The 18,042-nt window shown below is 40.5% G+C and overlaps 2 protein-coding genes across 3 annotated transcripts in view; one reads left to right on the top strand and one right to left on the bottom strand.

The window, feature by feature from the left end:
- si:dkey-262k9.2 (uncharacterized) overlaps window positions 1-1,238 on the bottom strand; it is a 24,753-nt gene extending 23,515 nt beyond the window's left edge. The window contains exon 1 of the mRNA XM_057834288.1: window positions 1,211-1,238. The gene's annotated coding sequence lies outside the window, so the exon portion shown is untranslated. The remainder of the gene's footprint in view (window positions 1-1,210) is intronic.
- LOC130914780 (IgGFc-binding protein) lies at window positions 323-18,042 on the top strand. Of its 2 annotated transcripts, none has more exons than XM_057834284.1 (26): window positions 323-488; window positions 1,525-2,649; window positions 2,726-3,060; window positions 3,136-3,718; window positions 3,791-4,386; window positions 5,038-5,581; window positions 5,664-6,205; window positions 6,265-6,790; window positions 6,909-7,105; window positions 7,307-7,445; window positions 7,667-8,247; window positions 8,340-8,901; window positions 9,178-9,752; window positions 9,822-10,380; window positions 12,472-12,671; window positions 12,754-12,889; window positions 12,971-13,287; window positions 13,353-13,929; window positions 14,012-14,598; window positions 14,668-15,235; window positions 15,528-16,102; window positions 16,168-16,720; window positions 16,811-17,010; window positions 17,095-17,469; window positions 17,537-17,808; window positions 17,894-18,042. In XM_057834284.1, the coding sequence occupies exons 1-26, from the start codon at window positions 446-448 to the stop codon at window positions 17,931-17,933; spliced, it is 11,307 nt and encodes a 3,768-aa protein (XP_057690267.1). In that variant the 5' UTR covers window positions 323-445; the 3' UTR covers window positions 17,934-18,042. The 2 variants fall into 2 exon arrangements, with proteins under 2 accessions (XP_057690267.1, XP_057690269.1); XM_057834286.1 differs by having other exon boundaries at window positions 17,537-17,812; window positions 17,894-17,935.

The following is an 18,042-nucleotide window of genomic DNA, read 5'->3' as shown; positions in this document are numbered from 1 at the left end:
GGGAATAAACACGGCCTCTTTATTGGGCACTGGTAGTGTCGCCGACGTGGAAACCGCGACCATTTCCTGCTTTTACGGCGAAAGACGCCACTAAACTGCGGGCAGCGAAACCATCGAGTCTGTGGGTTTTTTTTTTTTTTTTTTTTTTTGATCCATTTGGAATTTATCCATATAAAAAAAGCAAAGTGATTTGTGAAGAACATTTTGCATCGTTCTTGTGCTTAATGTAATATTTTGTACCGTTAACTCACAGACAAAAGGCAACACGCACTTATCAAAATGACGTCCAGCTGGGGATTTCTCGCGAAAACTAATAAAACCGTATCAGCTGCAGGTGCGCTGATTGACGAACGTTCCCGACGTGACCCATGGAGCGCTGTATCCCTTGAGAACACGCTCATTATAGTTATTCGTCTTTTTTTCCCCTCCCTCCAGTGCTGGAAAAATGCAGCTTGTACTGCTGTTTTACGTGTGTCTGGTGCGCCTAGGTAAGTGCTTGGAAAACGTATGTGATGAGTTCAGTTACAAGACATTTGCATTGAATGAAGCGTCACTACAGAGAAATTTCGCAAATGAATCCAGTATAAAATGTCAAAAGTAACTATACTACATAAAAGCTACTACATTTGGGTTGACAGTCATTAAAAAGCTGCGTTTTTTAAAATTGTAATATCGTGTATAAAGACTTTGAAAATCTTTGGCACGATTGTCTTAGAATATTTGGGTAATCATCCTTGGTGTGTACTAATTATAGACACAGCAGTTGTTGTTGTTTTTTTTTTTTTTTTGGCTTAATTTGCCCCATTTTCCCTGCCTAGTTGGGCTACATGTACTCCCACCGCACACACACAAAATACATGAAAATATTCTTTAACTCCACATTTTAAGCACCTTTCAAATCTAAAAAATGCAATTTTCTGAAGTTTTTGGGGCCATGCCAATGTTGGACAAAAAAGCAACTGAAATGAATGCATGTTTTTGTGAGTCAATGTAAAAACACTTACATATTAAGAATATTGTAGCACCGTTGACCTTTTACAGCTCTTAACATGCACTACCAATACAGTTAAATTGACATGCAAAATATTTATCCCTAAAGAAGAAAAAAAGTCCCATATGTTGAGTTGGTCAACAATGTTAGACATTCCAATGCTGGTAAAGCCCCCTGTTCTGCCAGAACATGCACATAAATGTATACATTTTAACTTACGTTTCTGTTTGCACTGCTGGTATGTTGCTCTCCCAGAAATCCTTTTTATCATGGGAACTACAGAAGCCGGTCTGCACATTTTATTCAGGTGTGCCCAGTCAGGAACTTGACATGCATTTCATTGGCTGCTCATCTGATTGAAATCTGACACCACACCTTATCCCTGCTCAAATACTGGGAAACCTGTATATCTTTGCACACAAGATGTTATCAGCTTTCTGCATGTGTGTTGGTTGTAAATTAAATAATATATGGTCTTTATGCAGGCTATCCTTTTTAGTTTTTCTAATCACAATAAAATTGTTCTTTTTCAGGGCTCTCTGGGGCAAGTATTGGTCGGAATTTTCTCATGATGTTTCCACCTCATAATGACCCCACAGCTGGCCACCAAGTAACAATAAGAGCTGCAAGTGTTTGGACTTCAGTCACTATAAAAGTTCTGCAAAGTGACTTCACAGAGAATGTCTCTCTTAATGCCACTGAATCTCAGACTATTCTCCTGCCTTCGTCTGTGGGAATGGCCAGTGCTCGTTCCTCATCCCTCCTCAGTATATCGTCTGTACAGCCTGTTACAGTCCTAGCGGCATTATGCACCCGGACTGGATGTGTGCATAGTCTCCTTCATGATGTATCTTCCTGGGGAACGCACTACTATCCAGTTACCCCAAACATCCCAACTCTGACATCTGTCAGTGAGATTGTAGTCACCAACTCCAATCGAGAGACATCAGTGGAGATCTTCCCTTCAGTGGAAGTTGTCTTTAATGGATCTTTATACTCTGAGGGGCAAGCTCTTAAATTGCATTTAGGATCATTTGAGAGCGTCTACCTCCAAAGTAATTTCAGCCTGTCTGGTTCAGAGATTTATGCTCAAGAAGCTGTAGGTGTCATGGTGGGTTTTACCTGTGTAAACCATCTATTAGGGGATTGCCTATATGGATTTGCTGAACTCAAACCAGTTACTCTCTGGAGCTATGAATATTTTGTTCCTCCCCTAATAAATGCTGGAATGAGTCCTAGTCTCCTGTTGGCTATGAGTAACATAAACGCTAACATGCGTGTCACCACAAGCATGGACAAGAAGAGTGTTTCTGTCAGTGGTGGAGTTATGAAGACCATCACAGTGTTGGCTATTGATGAAGTTCACGTCATCAGCGATGTTCCACTTCAGCTCATTTATTACAGACATGACCTTGAGCAACGTGCATCAACTCTTACAGCTCTGCTCTCTGTAGATGATATCTGTCTGTCTGGACCAATGTCTGATTCCAAAAATATTACACCTTTAGATGTCACTTTTCACTCAAGAAATCTGACCAAATATACTGTTAATTTCCTCCATGAGACCAACGATATGGTTTCCCGGTCTATTAATGCAGATGTGGGACACTATCTAAGCACCATGAACAGAGAGTCACATCCATCATTGTGTGAAAAAAGTGAGTCCTGTTTTATCATTTTTATTTCATTGATGGTATGCGTTTTAACTTTGTCCCCCACCTACTCTCCCATTAGACATTTCCTCCTGTGATGACTTGCACTGTGGTCACAAAAAGCAGTGCACCCTCAGAAATGGAACTCCATTATGTACCGTAAAAACTCAAATATGCTCTGCATGGGATGATTCCTATTATCGCACCTTTGGAGGAAAAGACTTTGTCCTCCTGGGAAATTGTAATTATACCTTGGTGCAGACTGCATGTCCAGACATAAGCGCTTCAACTCCACTACAGGTTAATATAGCCAGGGCTTATTTGAATGGTGCCACTATCTCCAGCATTAACAATGTGGAGATAAAAATCGACGGTTTTAATATATCTATGGTCAAAGGGGAGCTAAATCAAATTAGGGTAAGAAAACTCACCACAAATAACTATTTGCATTCATTTTTCTGGAGTAAGTGTTTTGCCTTTTAAAATTCACAGGTTAACGGACATAAAAAGTACCTGCCTATCATCCTGCGTAATGGGACCCTAAGAATATATCCAAGTGGTCTTGGTGTTGTTCTGGACACCTCTGTCGGCTTGAAATTGCAGTATGACTGGTCTCATAATATCCTGGTTGAAGCAGGCCCTGAGCTCCAGGGACTTCTGTGTGGTCTTTGTGGAAATGCAAATAAAACCACCTCAGGTGACACCATTGCCTGGAATGGTACAAATATGCCCGAAACCACAGATTTCACTTTACCATGGGTGTTAGACAGCAATACGGATTCATGCATGGAAGACTGTAGCACTGGCCAATGTCAAGTGTGCAATTCCACGCAGTCTTATCCTGGCCCAGAGGGCAACTCCACTGAGAACAAATGCACTTTACTGAAGCACAAATATGGAGCTTTTAGTGACTGTCACTTATATATTGATCCTGAACCCTTTGTTCGTAGTTGTGATGACAACCTGTGTCTTAGTGGAGCAATGAGTTCGGTGTGTAAGGTCTTTGCAGCTTATGCCAGCATTTGCCAGAGACTTGGGGGCAGGATCCGTCACTGGAGAGCAGTCACAAAGTGCTGTAAGTTCTGATGTACTTCATGTTTACTTCATTCAGTGAGGAGTACTAAGTTGTTTTGTTTTTTTTTAACAGATCTGGCTTGTCCAATAAATAGCCATTATGAGGTGTGTGGGTCTGCCTGCCAGCCGACATGTGGTAACCCTGAGGCCCACCTTAACTGCTCCCTCCCTTGTTTGGAATCATGCCAGTGCAACAGGGGATATCTTCTAAGTAACGGCAAGTGCGTCTTGCCCAGTGAGTGTGGTTGTATTCAAAATGGTTCCTATTATCTCCCCTCAAAGACTTTTTGGATGGATGGGCAGTGTCAACAGAAATGTGTCTGCCAGCCTTACATTAAGACTGTTATGTGCATTCAGTCTCACTGCCACGCTGGAGAAATCTGCAAGGTGTTAAATGGAGTCCATGGATGTCACACTGATCAGCCTGGCCTTTGTGTGGCCAAAGGGGAGTCTCACTACACCACATTTGATGGTCAGAAGTTTGAAGTTCACGGAAACTGTAGTTATCTACTCGCGTCACACTGTCCAACATGGGGATACCGGCAAGATTTCAGTATTGAAGTTCAGAACCCTGGCAAGAAGGCAGCCAATGTTTCTTTCTGGCATGTCAAAATGTCAGTTGCTGGTTATTTCATTGAGATGTCATATGAGTGGTATAGCAAGGTCAAGGTAAGTTGTTATACACATCTCAACAAATTGGTATGTAATATATATACTCGGGCTGTCAAACGATTAAAATTTTTAATAGTTAATCACAGCTTAAAAATTGTAATTATTTGCAATTCATACCAATAAAATATGCCATATTTTTCTGTAAATTATTGTTGGAATGGAAAGATAAGACACAAAACGGATATATACATTCAACATACTGTACATAAATACTGTACTGTATTTGTTAAGACAATAAATCAACAAGATGGCATTAACATTCTGTTAAAGCGATCCATGGATAGAAAGACTTGCAGTTCTTAAAAGATAAATGTTATATTAAAACCCCTCTTAATGTTTTAATTTTAACTAAATTTGTAAAATTTTCAATCAAAAAATAAACTAGGAGCTCGCCATTGTTAATAATTACACAATGCTCATGGTGCTGAAACCCATAAAATCAGTTGCACCCAAGCGCCAGCAGAGGGCGAAAAAACACAAGTAACAAGTGGACATGACACTGCTGTCATTTTAATCTGTTTCAGCGGGGCATGTGCATTAAATGCGTCAAATATTTTAACGTGATTAATTTTTTAAAAATTACCGCCCGTTAATGCGATAATTTTGACAGCCCTAATATATACATGTATATTTCTTCCTCCCCCCCAGGTGAATGGTCTGCTGCTGAACCTTCCTTCTGTTTTGGGTCAAGGGAAAATAATGCTTTACTTGAAAGGACAGTCAAATTGTATAGAAACAGAGTTTGGTGTTATTGTGACATACAGCCCACACATCTTGACAGTCACAATGCCCAAAGTCTACGCTGGTAGTCTGTGTGGGCTGTGTGGAAACTTTAATGATAAACCACAGGATGACCTGGTTACAGATGACTTTGATATCACTCAAGCAATCAGACACTGGAGAACCAGCAAGAAACATGAATGTTGGGATGTTCCCATGACCACCTCAGGCTGCCATTTACATGACAAAGATGTTTATCAGCGAAAGAATTTCTGTGGAATATTAATTGATCAAAAAGGGCCATTCCAGAACTGTCATGAAACGGTTGATCCACAAGAATTCTATGACGACTGTGTTCATGACTTCTGCAATTGGGATTGGACGACCCAATGCCAGGTGCTGTCCAGCTATGTTGCAGTATGTCAAGAAATGGGTGCTCTATTGGATGACTGGCGAAATTCCAGTTTCTGTTGTGAGTAAATGAGAAGCAACCACCTTTTGTAAGACTATAATTATAAATTGGATTAAATAGGTTTTGCCCTTGTCTTCCTCAGCTGTTACGTGCCCATCTAACAGTGAATACCACCTCTGTTCCAGTCACATGCTAGCCTGTGCCCAAAACCCAAGTCCTCCTTCAGTGAGATGCAAGGAAGGTTGTTTTTGTAAGCCTGGATTTTTCCACAGTGGCGGGGAATGTGTACAAATTTCTGAATGTGGCTGCAGTTTTAATGGCATTTACTACAAACTTGAAGAAAACTTCCATCCTGATGAAAACTGCTTTCGTATGTGTGTCTGTGTGGGCCACAATAAAGTACAGTGCCAAATGCACACATGTCCAGCTGGAACAAAGTGTGTTGTCAAACAAGGCCGCCGTGCATGCCATGCCTCACATATGAAATGTACCATCATGGGTGGCAGACACTTGCAGACCTTTCAAGGACACCGTTTTAATGTAAACTTGGGAAATTTGCACCATCTCTTACTCCAGCTGTGTGATGAACCTGGACTTTCTGCTGCTATTCATAGAGGCCAGCTTCACCTTAGAATTAATGACATGAACATGATACTGCCCATAGAGTATACTGGAAGAATTGAGGTAAATGGCTTCAAATTTACAACAGCTTACTTCCCTTTAATATACTGTTGCTTTTGCAGGTTGATGGTGTTTTGAAGACCCTCCCTCTTTATATGAATGGTGTTGCAGTACTGTTTTTTGGCTCGCTGATGCATATTGCTGCAGATAATGGAACAATTGTCACCTTTGGCGGTCCTAAGCTAATACAAATGACTATCCCAGCTACATACAAAAGGCTATGTGGCTTATGTCAGAATGCTGCTACAGGTGACCAAGGAGGTCTGATGTCTGATAATTCCATGCATAATTCTTCACTGTGCTTTTCTCCCACTGGAACAAACTGCTCCATTGGCTGTCATGACTGTGTTTTATGCAATGGCACTAAAGAATTTAAATCGGATGACTTCTGTGGCATGTTGCTTGCACCTGGAGGTTCATTTGGGAGTTGCCATTCCATTGTGGACCCAATGCCATATTTTCAGAACTGTATGAAGGGCTTGTGTAGGTCAAATAACACTGACGTTTTTTGTGACAGTTTGAGACAGTATACATTTGCATGCCAGGATGCAGGAGCTGAGGTCAAACCATGGAGGGGGCAGAAGTGTGGTAGGCTTTCTTTTGCTTTTGTGAAACGACTGAAATAACATTGTTCACAGCCAAGGCTGTGAACAATGAGATTTTTGTAAAGCTACACACAACTCCCCCACTCCAATTCTTTCCACAGAACTTCCATGCTCTGGGCACTCCCACTACAATGTATGTGTCCGTGCATGTTCTGAGTCCTGTACTACTTTATCTGATGTACCTTGTCCATCGCACTGCTATGAGGGATGTCAATGTGACTCTGGATATGTGCAAAGTGGGAATGGCTGTGTAAGACCTGAGCAATGTGGATGTTTCTACCTTGGGCAATACTATGAGGCAAGCAATTGCATTTTATTTCTTGATTAAGGTGAACTTTTTTTATTTTTACATTTTTTTAAATAGCATTTTTAATATGCATGACAGATGAGGGTTTTTTTCCCCCTCAGTCTGCCTTTTAAAATGGTCAACACAAATGTTGACCTTAAATTTCTTGTTCATTGAACTTTCCAGAAATGTATTCTTTGTCCATTACTCTAGGTTGGGGAAGATCTTTGGAATGTAAACTGCTCTAAGCAATGTAACTGCTGCTCCACTGCCACCCTGTGTTGTAGAGCAGCTTCTTGCCTCAAGTGGCAAAACTGTGAATTTAATGGAACTTGGCACTGTGGAGAGAAAAGTAAGTCATCCTTCCTGGCTTGAAAATTTTAGCACAAGTATTGTTACATCTATGCAGTACACTTTAAATTATTTTCTACTACACACGTTGTGATGTATGTACAGTACCCTACATTATTTAATGAGGATGTTATCTTCAGGTTGAACTAGCCAACTGTATGCAATACATTGACTGCCTTGAGGCATATTGAGCTGTTTGAATTGTCCAACCCCTTTTCTCAGCTATGGTCTGCCCAGTAAATAGCCATTATGAACCCTGTGGGACAGCCTGCCCTCCTACCTGTGTGGCAAACTTCAATTCATCCTGCAACCTAAGTTGTGTGGAGGGATGCCAGTGTGACCCTGGGTTTCTTCTGGATGGTGACACCTGTGTCAACAAATCTCAGTGTGGCTGTACATACAATGGAGACCGCTACCATAGCAACAAGACATTTTGGGCTGATGAGTCGTGTACTCGACAGTGTAGATGTGATCCCTACACCCGCCAAGTACAGTGCCATGAGGCTTATTGTGATTCTGATGAGTATTGTGATCTTCAGAATGGAATCAGAACCTGTGTGCAGCATAATTACAAGATGTGCCGATATAGTGGTAATCGTCTACTTACTTTCGATCACCGTGAGTACAATTTCCTTGGGGCCTGCCAGTATCAGTTACTGGGCATTTGTCAACAGTGGCAAGGCCTTGATGTCATCAAAATAGATGTACTGACAGATGCATACAATCAGTTGGCACAAAATGTCTTGGTCAGCATAAATGACCAATTTGTGAAACTAGACCTAAAAAATCTAGAAAGCATAGAGGTAAGTTTTAATGCTGTTCCTGACATATTTAAGTAGATTTCTTGTTGTGGATTAGTGATGTTGACTTGAATATAATTGACCCCCCCATGCAGGTTAACGGCACCAAGAGGAGCTTGCCATTCTACATCAACGAAACAGTTGTGCTTTCATTGGGGCTGCACACTTACCTCTACTCAGATTTTGGATTTTTAAGTATTAGTAAAGAAGGCATCATAGTAATTAGTCTCTTTAGTAAATATGCCAATGCTACTTGTGGACTGTGTGGTAATTTCAATTCAGACCCTAGTGACGACCTCTCAGTGAATGGCACACATGAGCATCTCACTCCAGAACAATTTGGAAAAGCTTGGAGAAGTGGACAGAATCACTCCTGTTATGAAGGCTGTCTAGGTGGAAGCTGTCCAAATTGTTCGTCTGACACTTTGGCCCCCCTCTCTGACCCAGCTGGATGTGGAAAGATTCTGGAAGTTAATGGACCATTCAAACACTGTCATAGCAAAGTGGACCCCTCCAGCTTTTACAAGAGCTGCATCGGTGGCCTGTGTCTTTATGGAGATGTGCGGCTTGCAGTGTGTCACTCCCTGGCAGAGTATGCTGATGTCTGCCTTCATCACAAGGCTTTAGTTGATGCCTGGAGGAGCCCTGAATTTTGCGGTAAGTATTGAACTGCTCAGCACTAGTGTTGCCACCTGATTTAATTTCTTTGTTAATAATCAATTGTCCCTGCATGAGAATTAGGGTGTGATAATTGTCAACTTCATGACCATTAGCCACTATATGTCTACCCCAACACGCACAAACAAATAAGCTAATGTTTAAACTGCAGTGCATTTTGATAAGGCTAAACCCCTCACAGAAGATGGTACTAAAGTATCATTATTCGCTTAAACCATGACTTTCTCGGGTTCTGTCACTGTTGTATCTCTGCAGATGATTCATGTCACTCCAGTACCATCTACAGCATGAGTAAATCACCAGTCGAAATTTGCTTGGGTTTCCGTAATCTGACAGTTAAGATTCCTGCTGTTGGTGAGAACTGTCTGTGTGGAGCAGGTTTAGTCCTCAGTGGAAGCAACTGTGTTCTTCCAGCAAACTGCGGCTGTTTGCATGGAGATGGAAGATACGTCTTGCCAGGACAGGAGCTGTCTACATGTGAGCAAAAGTGTTCATGCCATCCTGGTGGAAATTTGAGTTGTGTTGATGTGTCATGTAGTCTGAATGAAGAGTGTACCATTATTGGAGGCATTCAAGGTTGCCACCCCAAAACTGAAATGGACCGCTGCTCTGTTAATGGATCCCAGTTTAACACATTTGATGGACAAGCCTTTGAATTTCATGGTTCATACAACTACACTCTGATTGACACATGTGCACTTGTGGACCAGCATGTTGAGCCACTTTTAATCACTGTCATTGGTAGTGACCACAGTGAAGGCAAGCAGATCGATCTGCAGGTATACAATATGACTTTAAAGATGTCATCTGCTTATCCCCAAAAAATTCAGGTGAGGAATGATTCACATAAGGCATGTATTTTATAGTAAATCTAAGGGATTTGCATAATGCCCCTTTAGGTAAATGAAGTTTACGAGCACCTCCCATTCTTGGGGGTTAATGTAACCGTGCATCAGGAAAATGGACGGATGACTCTCAAGACTGCAAATTTGGTAGTGATTATTTCTGATCTTTACAACTACATAGAGGTCAAGCTACCAATTACTTATCACCGGACAACATGTGGCCTTTGTGGGAACAACAATGACGAGTCAACAGATGATATGCAGCTACCCAACGGCACGGTGGTCTCTGATCCAGATGTCTTTAGGCAGTCATGGATGTTGTCGGGCTCTGAATCCTGCAGGGAAACAGCAAATAGCACCTGCCAACCTTGTCAATCCCCTTTGCCAGAGTATAGTTCTGATCTTTACTGTGGCGTTGTCACACAGCCAAATGGGCCATTCTCCTCTTGTCACACTGTAACATGCCCTGAGAAATATTACACCATGTGCCTGAATAACCTTTGTGGTGCAAAGGGACACAAGCAAGCTTTATGTGGTCCATTAGAGTTGTACGAGGCAGCATGTAAAGTAGCTGGTGTGGCTGTTGACCCTTGGAGGAACATCACTGGCTGTGGTAAGTCTAACAGATGTTAAATTTATTTGGGGGGGACCCTCAAATAGACATGTGCCGGTTACCGGTTTCACGGTTTACCGTGGTGTGAAAACGTCGCGGTTTCAAAACCACTAAAATTTTCCGTCATACCTTAGTACGGTATTCACTATTTTTCATGTGCCAAAATGCAGCCGAAGTGGCTTGGTGCGGCACCGCTCACCCCTTCCCGTTTGTTGCCGTGAGTGTAACTAAACAGCCAGCAAACCCAAAAACAAATCCTCCAAACACAAGGCGTACTTTTCAATTTATTGAGCTCTCAAATCGTGGTGAAATATACAAATAAATACATTTAAAACGTTGTACAATTGTATTTTTCCACGTGTGATTAGGTTCAACAGCATAGCAGTAGCACCACTAAAAAGTTCGCCAAAAACAACACACATTTTCCTTTCAAATTCAATATACAAACTAACTAAAACTTACAAAGACGAATGTTAGCCTAGGCTAAACTGGGAGAGCAGCTTCTTTTATGTCTCACAGCCGCTGAGTGAGAGAAAAGCTTGAATGAAGGGGGAAAGAAAAAGAATCGCGTCAAAGATCGCTAATTGAGAGGAGGTCTCACTCCTCACTTTTTTTTTTTTTTTTTTTTTTAGATGAAACCTTCCTCAACAATATTTACATTTTAACTAATTTATAAAACTAACTTATACATTTTTAACTAACTTATTAACTTATCAATTCTTTGTTCTTTTTAACACAAAGGCATGGCATCATGTAGACTAGAGTTGACACAGTGGCTGAAAATGGCGAAACTTTACTTGAGCTTCCCCCCTCAAAAAAAAGTCATACAGTATTTATTTTTTATTTTATTTAGTGTTTTTACTTTTTATAGTAATTATTTTGTTCTTACTCTAATATTGAGCAACTTGAGTTGTGGCTGTGGGTATAGTCTAGGTTCTATTTATTTTAATTTTATATAATATTTGTTATTTTTTGTTTGTTTATTTTCACATTATATTCATGTTCCAATTTGTTTTGAAAAAATCCTGTTCAATGGATTTTTTTTTTTATTTTTTTTATTTTTATTTTTTTTAGATGAAACCTTTCCTCAACAATATTTACATTTTAACTAATTTATAAAACTAACTTATACATTTTTAACTAACTTATTAACTTATCAATTCTTTGTTCTTTTTAACACAAAGGCATGGCATCATGTAGACTAGAGTTGACACAGTGGCTGAAAATGGCGAAACTTTACTTGAGCTTCCCCCCTCAAAAAAAAGTCATACAGTATATATTTTTTATTTTATTTAGAAGTGTTTTTACTTTTTATAGTAATTATTTTGTTCTTACTCTAATATTGAGCAACTTGAGTTGTGGCTGTGGGTATAGTCTAGGTTCTATTTATTTTAATTTTATATAATATTTGTTATTTTTTGTTTGTTTATTTTCACATTATATTCATGTTCCAATTTGTTTTGAAAAAATCCTGTTCAATGGATTTTTTTTTTTTTTTTTTTTTTTTTTTTTTTTTAGATGAAACCTTTCCTCAACAATATTTACATTTTAACTAATTTATAAAACTAACTTATACATTTTTAACTAACTTATTAACTTATCAATTCTTTGTTCTTTTTAACACAAAGGCATGGCATCATGTAGACTAGAGTTGACACAGTGGCTGAAAATGGCGAAACTTTACTTGAGCTTCCCCCCTCAAAAAAAAGTCATACAGTATATATTTTTTATTTTATTTAGAAGTGTTTTTACTTTTTATAGTAATTATTTTGTTCTTACTCTAATATTGAGCAACTTGAGTTGTGGCTGTGGGTATAGTCTAGGTTCTATTTATTTTAATTTTATATAATATTTGTTATTTTTTGTTTGTTTATTTTCACATTATATTCATGTTCCAATTTGTTTTGAAAAAATCCTGTTCAATGGATTTTTTTTTTTTTAAACCCATACATCTCAAAATTTTGGAGCTATAATTGCAATACCGTGAAACCACGGTATTTTTGCTCACGGTTATCGTACCGTGAAAATCTCATACCGGCACATGCCTACCCTCAAACATGATTTCTAATTTTCATTGTGTATCTTTTCCAGCACAGAAATGTCCTCAGTTTAGCCATTTCAGTCCATGTGCCAACATCTGCACCTCCTACTGTTCTGAAATTAGTTTTGCGGCACAGTGTCCTACACACTGTGAAGAAGGATGCCAGTGTGATGATCAATACTTTTATGATGGTCATGCATGTGTCCCAGCTGAGCAGTGTGGCTGCATTTATGAAGGAACGAGGGTTAAGGTTGAGATTTATTTAAATGTACAGTATTATAATTAATACTTTGCTTTGGAAAACATGGTTATATTTGTCATTGTAATTGCAGGTCTCCGAAAGAAAACTTCTACAAAACTGTACCTTGAACTGCACCTGTGGGCCGCCGCTTACCTGTGAGGAACACAAGTGTCCGCCACTGCACAGTTGTATGATTTTAAATGGAGTGACTAACTGTCACAATGACTGTAAGATGAGTTCTAGACCAGAAACTATTATCACTCCTTTTTTGCTTGATGAATGTTGAATGTTTAAAACTGTTTGACCAGCGCAAGACCAAAACTCATGTGATGGGAAATGTGAGAAATCACAGTATTGCCACCTCAGAAATGGTGTAGCAGTTTGTGAGAACCGTTCAGGTCTCTGCTGGACCTGGGGAAACCAGTACTATCGTACTTTTGATGGCTTCAACTACAATGTCAAAGGCACCTGCACCTATCTGCTTTCTGGCAGCAAAGGAGCACCAGGTGGAGCGACACCTTTCATGGTGTCTAAGAAGAGTGATTGCGAAATGTCCTCCAGGCAGCTGGTGACTGTACATGCATATGGCTTTGTCTTAACGTTTGCCGACAAGGACAGTGTACATGTAAGTAGCTGTTAAACCAGTGTTTATCAATTTTTTTTTAATTTTACTAATATCCTCCTTTTCAGGTAAATGGCCAAGTAAATTATATACCTGTTACTCTGCTTCGGGGTAAGATTGAAGTTTCAAACAAGGAAGACAAAACTTTACTGGAGACTGACTTTGGGCTGCATGTGCTGTTTGACTGGAATACAACTCTTATAACTCTGCACCCCAACTATAAGGATGTTGTCTATGGGCTTTGTGGCAATTTTAATGATGATCCTCAAGATGACTTTGCCATAAATTTGCATGGTATGCCTCCCGTTAAAACAAGTGTAGAGTTGGCTCAGTCTTTTCACATTTTTGATGGTGATCTTAGCTGTTGCACTGGTTGTAAGAAGAGCAATTTAGAGAACGCTACTTTGCTCGAAGATGGGCCAGCTGGAATCATTACCACTCAAATAGGTCACTGTAATGATCTCATTGATCCAACTGGACCGTTTGCACATTGTCACATTCACGTTGACCCACACTCATTTTATCAAAGTTGTAGAGCTGATCTTATTCAAGGAATGTTAGAGGTTGCTTTTGAGCAAGCGGCAACATCCTATACTGCTGTTTGTAAAGAGATGAGCAGTGACTTCCCTCCCGACCTGACCATTGGTAAGTATTCCTGTCACAGTCCATATGTTGAAATTTACTGACTTTTGAAGTGAATATTTTTTTTTTCTCTCACCCTCTCCAGTTGGTGGCTGTCCGCCAAACAGTCACTACACCACTTGTGGCTCAGCCTGTCCCCAAACCTGTTTTGAAAACCCAATTTTATGTATTCTGGTTTGTGTCCAAGGCTGCTTCTGCAACCCCGGTTTCGTACAGAGTCCAGAGGGCTGTGTGCCACCCAACCAGTGTGGTTGCGCTGACTCCAGAGGAAAATACCACCGCCTTAACTCTGTCTTCTGGATCCCTGATGACTGTGGACAACTTTGCACCTGTAAACCAGGAGAAACTAAATGCAACCCATCTGGGTGCCCTAAAGGAATGTCCTGCAAGCAGCTTCCTAACAAAAGGATGTGTCAAGCTGTAGATCCTCAGAACTGTACCATTGTTAATGGACTTCACTTTACATCCTTTGATGGGAATCACTTTGATTTCAGGGACAATTGTGAATACGTGTTGGTTGAAACGAACAAGAATCTAAATGGACTTGAACCATTCTACATCACTATCGCTGATGCAAGTTGCCACAAAAGATTGTTTCATAGCCTAACTTTAAAACTCTCGATTTATAGTTCGGAAGTAGTACTTAGCAAAGAAGACCCTGACAAATTGCTTGTGAGTATCTCCACACCCACAAAACTCTCAAATTCTTGTAATTGATTTTTTTTTTTTTTCTGTCCTCAGGTCAATGGATTGCATAAGCCTTTGCCATACGCACACCATACAGGCCATTTCAATGCCTATCACACACCATCATCTCTCGTTATTCATGTTGACATGGGATTGCAGGTGATTGTCTATAAATCTGGCACTGTGATGGTAGTCCTCCCTAGCAGTTATGCATCATCTGTTCACGGTCTCTGTGGAAATGCCAACTTTGACCCGTATGATGACCAAATCATGCCTGATGGAGAAGAAGCTCAAAGTACACTAGAGTTTGCTCACAGCTGGATGTTTGGAGGAGCAAGGGCTTGTAGTTCCCGGTGCACTGCCAGACCTAAGAATTGCCCTAGGGATTCATGGAAGCTTTATGGAGGAAGTCATTTTTGTGGCATACTGAAGGATGAACTTGGTCCTTTTGCCGAGTGTGCTTTGGGTTTGAGTCCAAAGTCATACTTCCACAATTGTTTAACAGACACCTGTTTTTATGGAGGACATTATTTTGCAACTTGTAGTTCCATTGCTGCATATGTCGCTGCCTGTCAAGCAGCTCAGTTGGTTGTGAGAAACTGGAGAAGCGACACCTTCTGTGGTGAGTAAAATGACTTTTCCCTTTTTTCAAATTTTTATTTTACTGAATGAAAAATCTTTGGAAGAGATAGTGGGTGTAGTGATTTGATAAGTTGAACAATTTACTCCTAACTTTAGTGGTTTGGGGAATCTGACAACTTTTATCCACAATGTAAAGTCTAATCGGTAGCAAACCAAATTACCCATCATAGACAAACAAACAAATGGGTAAAAGAATCACTTTAAATTTTAATGTAACATGTTGACAACTGATTGAGCTGTCCTAGTCTACCTGGTATTTTTGCTTCTTTAAGGTATGACATGCCCCAAGAATAGCCACTATGAACTGTGTGGACCTCGATGTCCTGCTGTTTGTCCTGGACTTTCCTCTGCAACTAACTGCGGAGGTGGCTGTGAGGAGGGTTGCCAGTGTGACCGTGGTTATGTCCTCAGTAATGGTCATTGTGTTCAAGAGGCAGACTGTGGTTGCCTATATGACGGAAAGCACTATCCTGCTGGTTATTTTTCTGACTTAAAAACCTGTCAATTTTGTTACTGTTATAAAGCAAAAGTGTCTTGCAGACCATCACCATGTAGGCCTGAAGAGGGCCTTTCATCAAGTGATCACCTTTTTGACTCAAGACCCTGGCAGTATGCAACTTGTGAAATTTTTGGAGGGTTTGGTTTTGTGACTTTTGATGGTTTGGTTTTGCCTCACTACGGTGCTTGCACCTATTTGGTGTCTGAACGGTCGCCCAAAGATATACATGGCCACAGTCTACTGCTCAGCTTTGAGAAGAACAATGAATCGACTTTTGTCAGCAAGATTATATTTGTTATTGCTCTGGTAGAAATAAGAATAAATCTACAAACTCCATGGAAAATTCAAGTAAGTGACGGCGCTTCTGCTGCTGATTTGAATAAACTTCTAAAAATTAACATTTTTAATTTCAGGTGAATGGCGAAGACTTCATGGTGCCCTACACTAATGATATTCTTAAAGCTTTTGAAGATGGTGGAAGGCTGACCATTACTTCTGTGACTGGAGTAAGACTTGACCTCTCCTTCACAAAGTATATAAGGCTGAGCATACCACAAGATTACAATCGCTCGGCTTCAGGCCTTTGTGGTAATTTCAATAGGGACAAATCTGATGACCTGGAACTAAGAAGTGGTTACCATGCCCAAAGTATTGCAGATTTTTTCCATAGCTGGTCTATTGTTGCCCCAGGGCAGAATTGCAGTGACACTTGTGGAGTGTACTGTGGTCAGTGCAAACTATCTTTAAAGGCCAAAACAATGTGTGACATCTTGACCACAAGCATTGAATTTAATCACTGCTCGAGTTGGGGTGTTAAACCTGAAGTTTACAGAGACGTGTGCCTCAGGGCCATTTGTGGTGGAGTAGCATATTTTGAAGCTGTTTGTCTAGCGCTGGAAGCCTACTCTGCTGCCTGCCAGGCTGCAGGAATAACAATACGTTCCTGGAGAGAAAATGGCACCTGCTGTGAGTGAACCTTTTGACAAAAAAAAAAAAAAAATCCAGTTAGAAGTACAGTATATGACCCACTCTGAATTTCTTCATTTGTAACACTAGCTTTCAAGTGTCTGAATGGCAGCAGCCCAAGTCAATGTGTTGACTACAATTCCAACTCGTGTCCTGCCCTCCTGCAGCCTAGCTCCTCAGCAGCTGGCTGTTCTGGAGGGTGCCAGTGCCAAAATGGAAACTTATTTGATGGGAGCGAGTGTGTACCAGTCAGCCAATGTGGGTGTGTTGTTCGTGGTAGATATATCAAGGTAATTGCATTAGCTACACACTTTCTAGTAGTTAAATAATGTTGCAGTAACTGCAGTTTTTTTTTAACAACTTCCTAAAAAAAGATGGATGAGCACTTGTACAGTAAGGACTGCACAGAGAGATGCTGGTGCCACCCTCAGGCCGGTGCATTGTGTGAGAAAACTGCCTGCAGCACTGGGCAATTTTGCTCCCTGAAGAATGGCTCCTGGAGATGTGTTGGACAGGAGGTCTGTCAACTCAAAGACAGCCTTCAGCTCTCAACTTTCAATGGGCAGCAGCTGAGTTTGGCACCCAAAACACCTTATCAGCTGATAGGCCTTTGCAACAAGACTACTCCAGAGTGGTTTAGCCTAATTTCTTACAATGGACCCTGTGACAGGAGCAGCACCAGGCCTGTTACAGTGTTCCAAATCTTCCTGGTGGGATTCTCAATTGTCATCCAGAATGGCATTGTTAAGGTGAAATTATATTTTGCACATTCTTTTCCTTTTGTTGGTCTTAATCGGTCCTCTGTCTACGCTACAGGTGAATGGACACCTTGTACCTCTGCCTCACGTGTTGCCATCAGGTCTGACACTGTCATCAAGCGTGGCCCAGGATGAGTCTGAAGTGGTAGTGGTCCTAAAGAAAGATCCTGGACTAGAATCAGAAATGGAAATGGAGATCGGCATCACTATGGTCACACTCAACGCAACTTCTTGGTACTCTGGAAAATTGTGTGGAATCTGTGGAAACCTTAGTGACCCTCATTCACATACACTGGTCAAATCCTGGGCTGTCTCACATTTTCAAGGCTGGTTGGTAAAACGCTATTTTGTAGATGCTGTTTTTTTACTTTTTTTTTTTTTTTTTTAACTTTTTTTTTTTTTTCCCCTCCCACAGCCCAACTCTAGGAAATGGCAGTGCTGAGCTCCATTTGTAATTGTTGAATGAATTGCATTAAAAATGAAAAAGTCATTGTGTTGTTTAATTGGGCACAAAGTTGTTGGTTTAAAAATGTTTAGTTTAAAGGACCAGGAATGCAGATTTAT

The sequence above is a fragment of the Corythoichthys intestinalis genome, chromosome 4 (assembly GCF_030265065.1).
Source record: "Corythoichthys intestinalis isolate RoL2023-P3 chromosome 4, ASM3026506v1, whole genome shotgun sequence".
Classification (NCBI taxonomy): domain Eukaryota; kingdom Metazoa; phylum Chordata; class Actinopteri; order Syngnathiformes; family Syngnathidae; genus Corythoichthys; species Corythoichthys intestinalis.
This window is presented reverse-complemented; position numbering and strand designations above follow the sequence as displayed.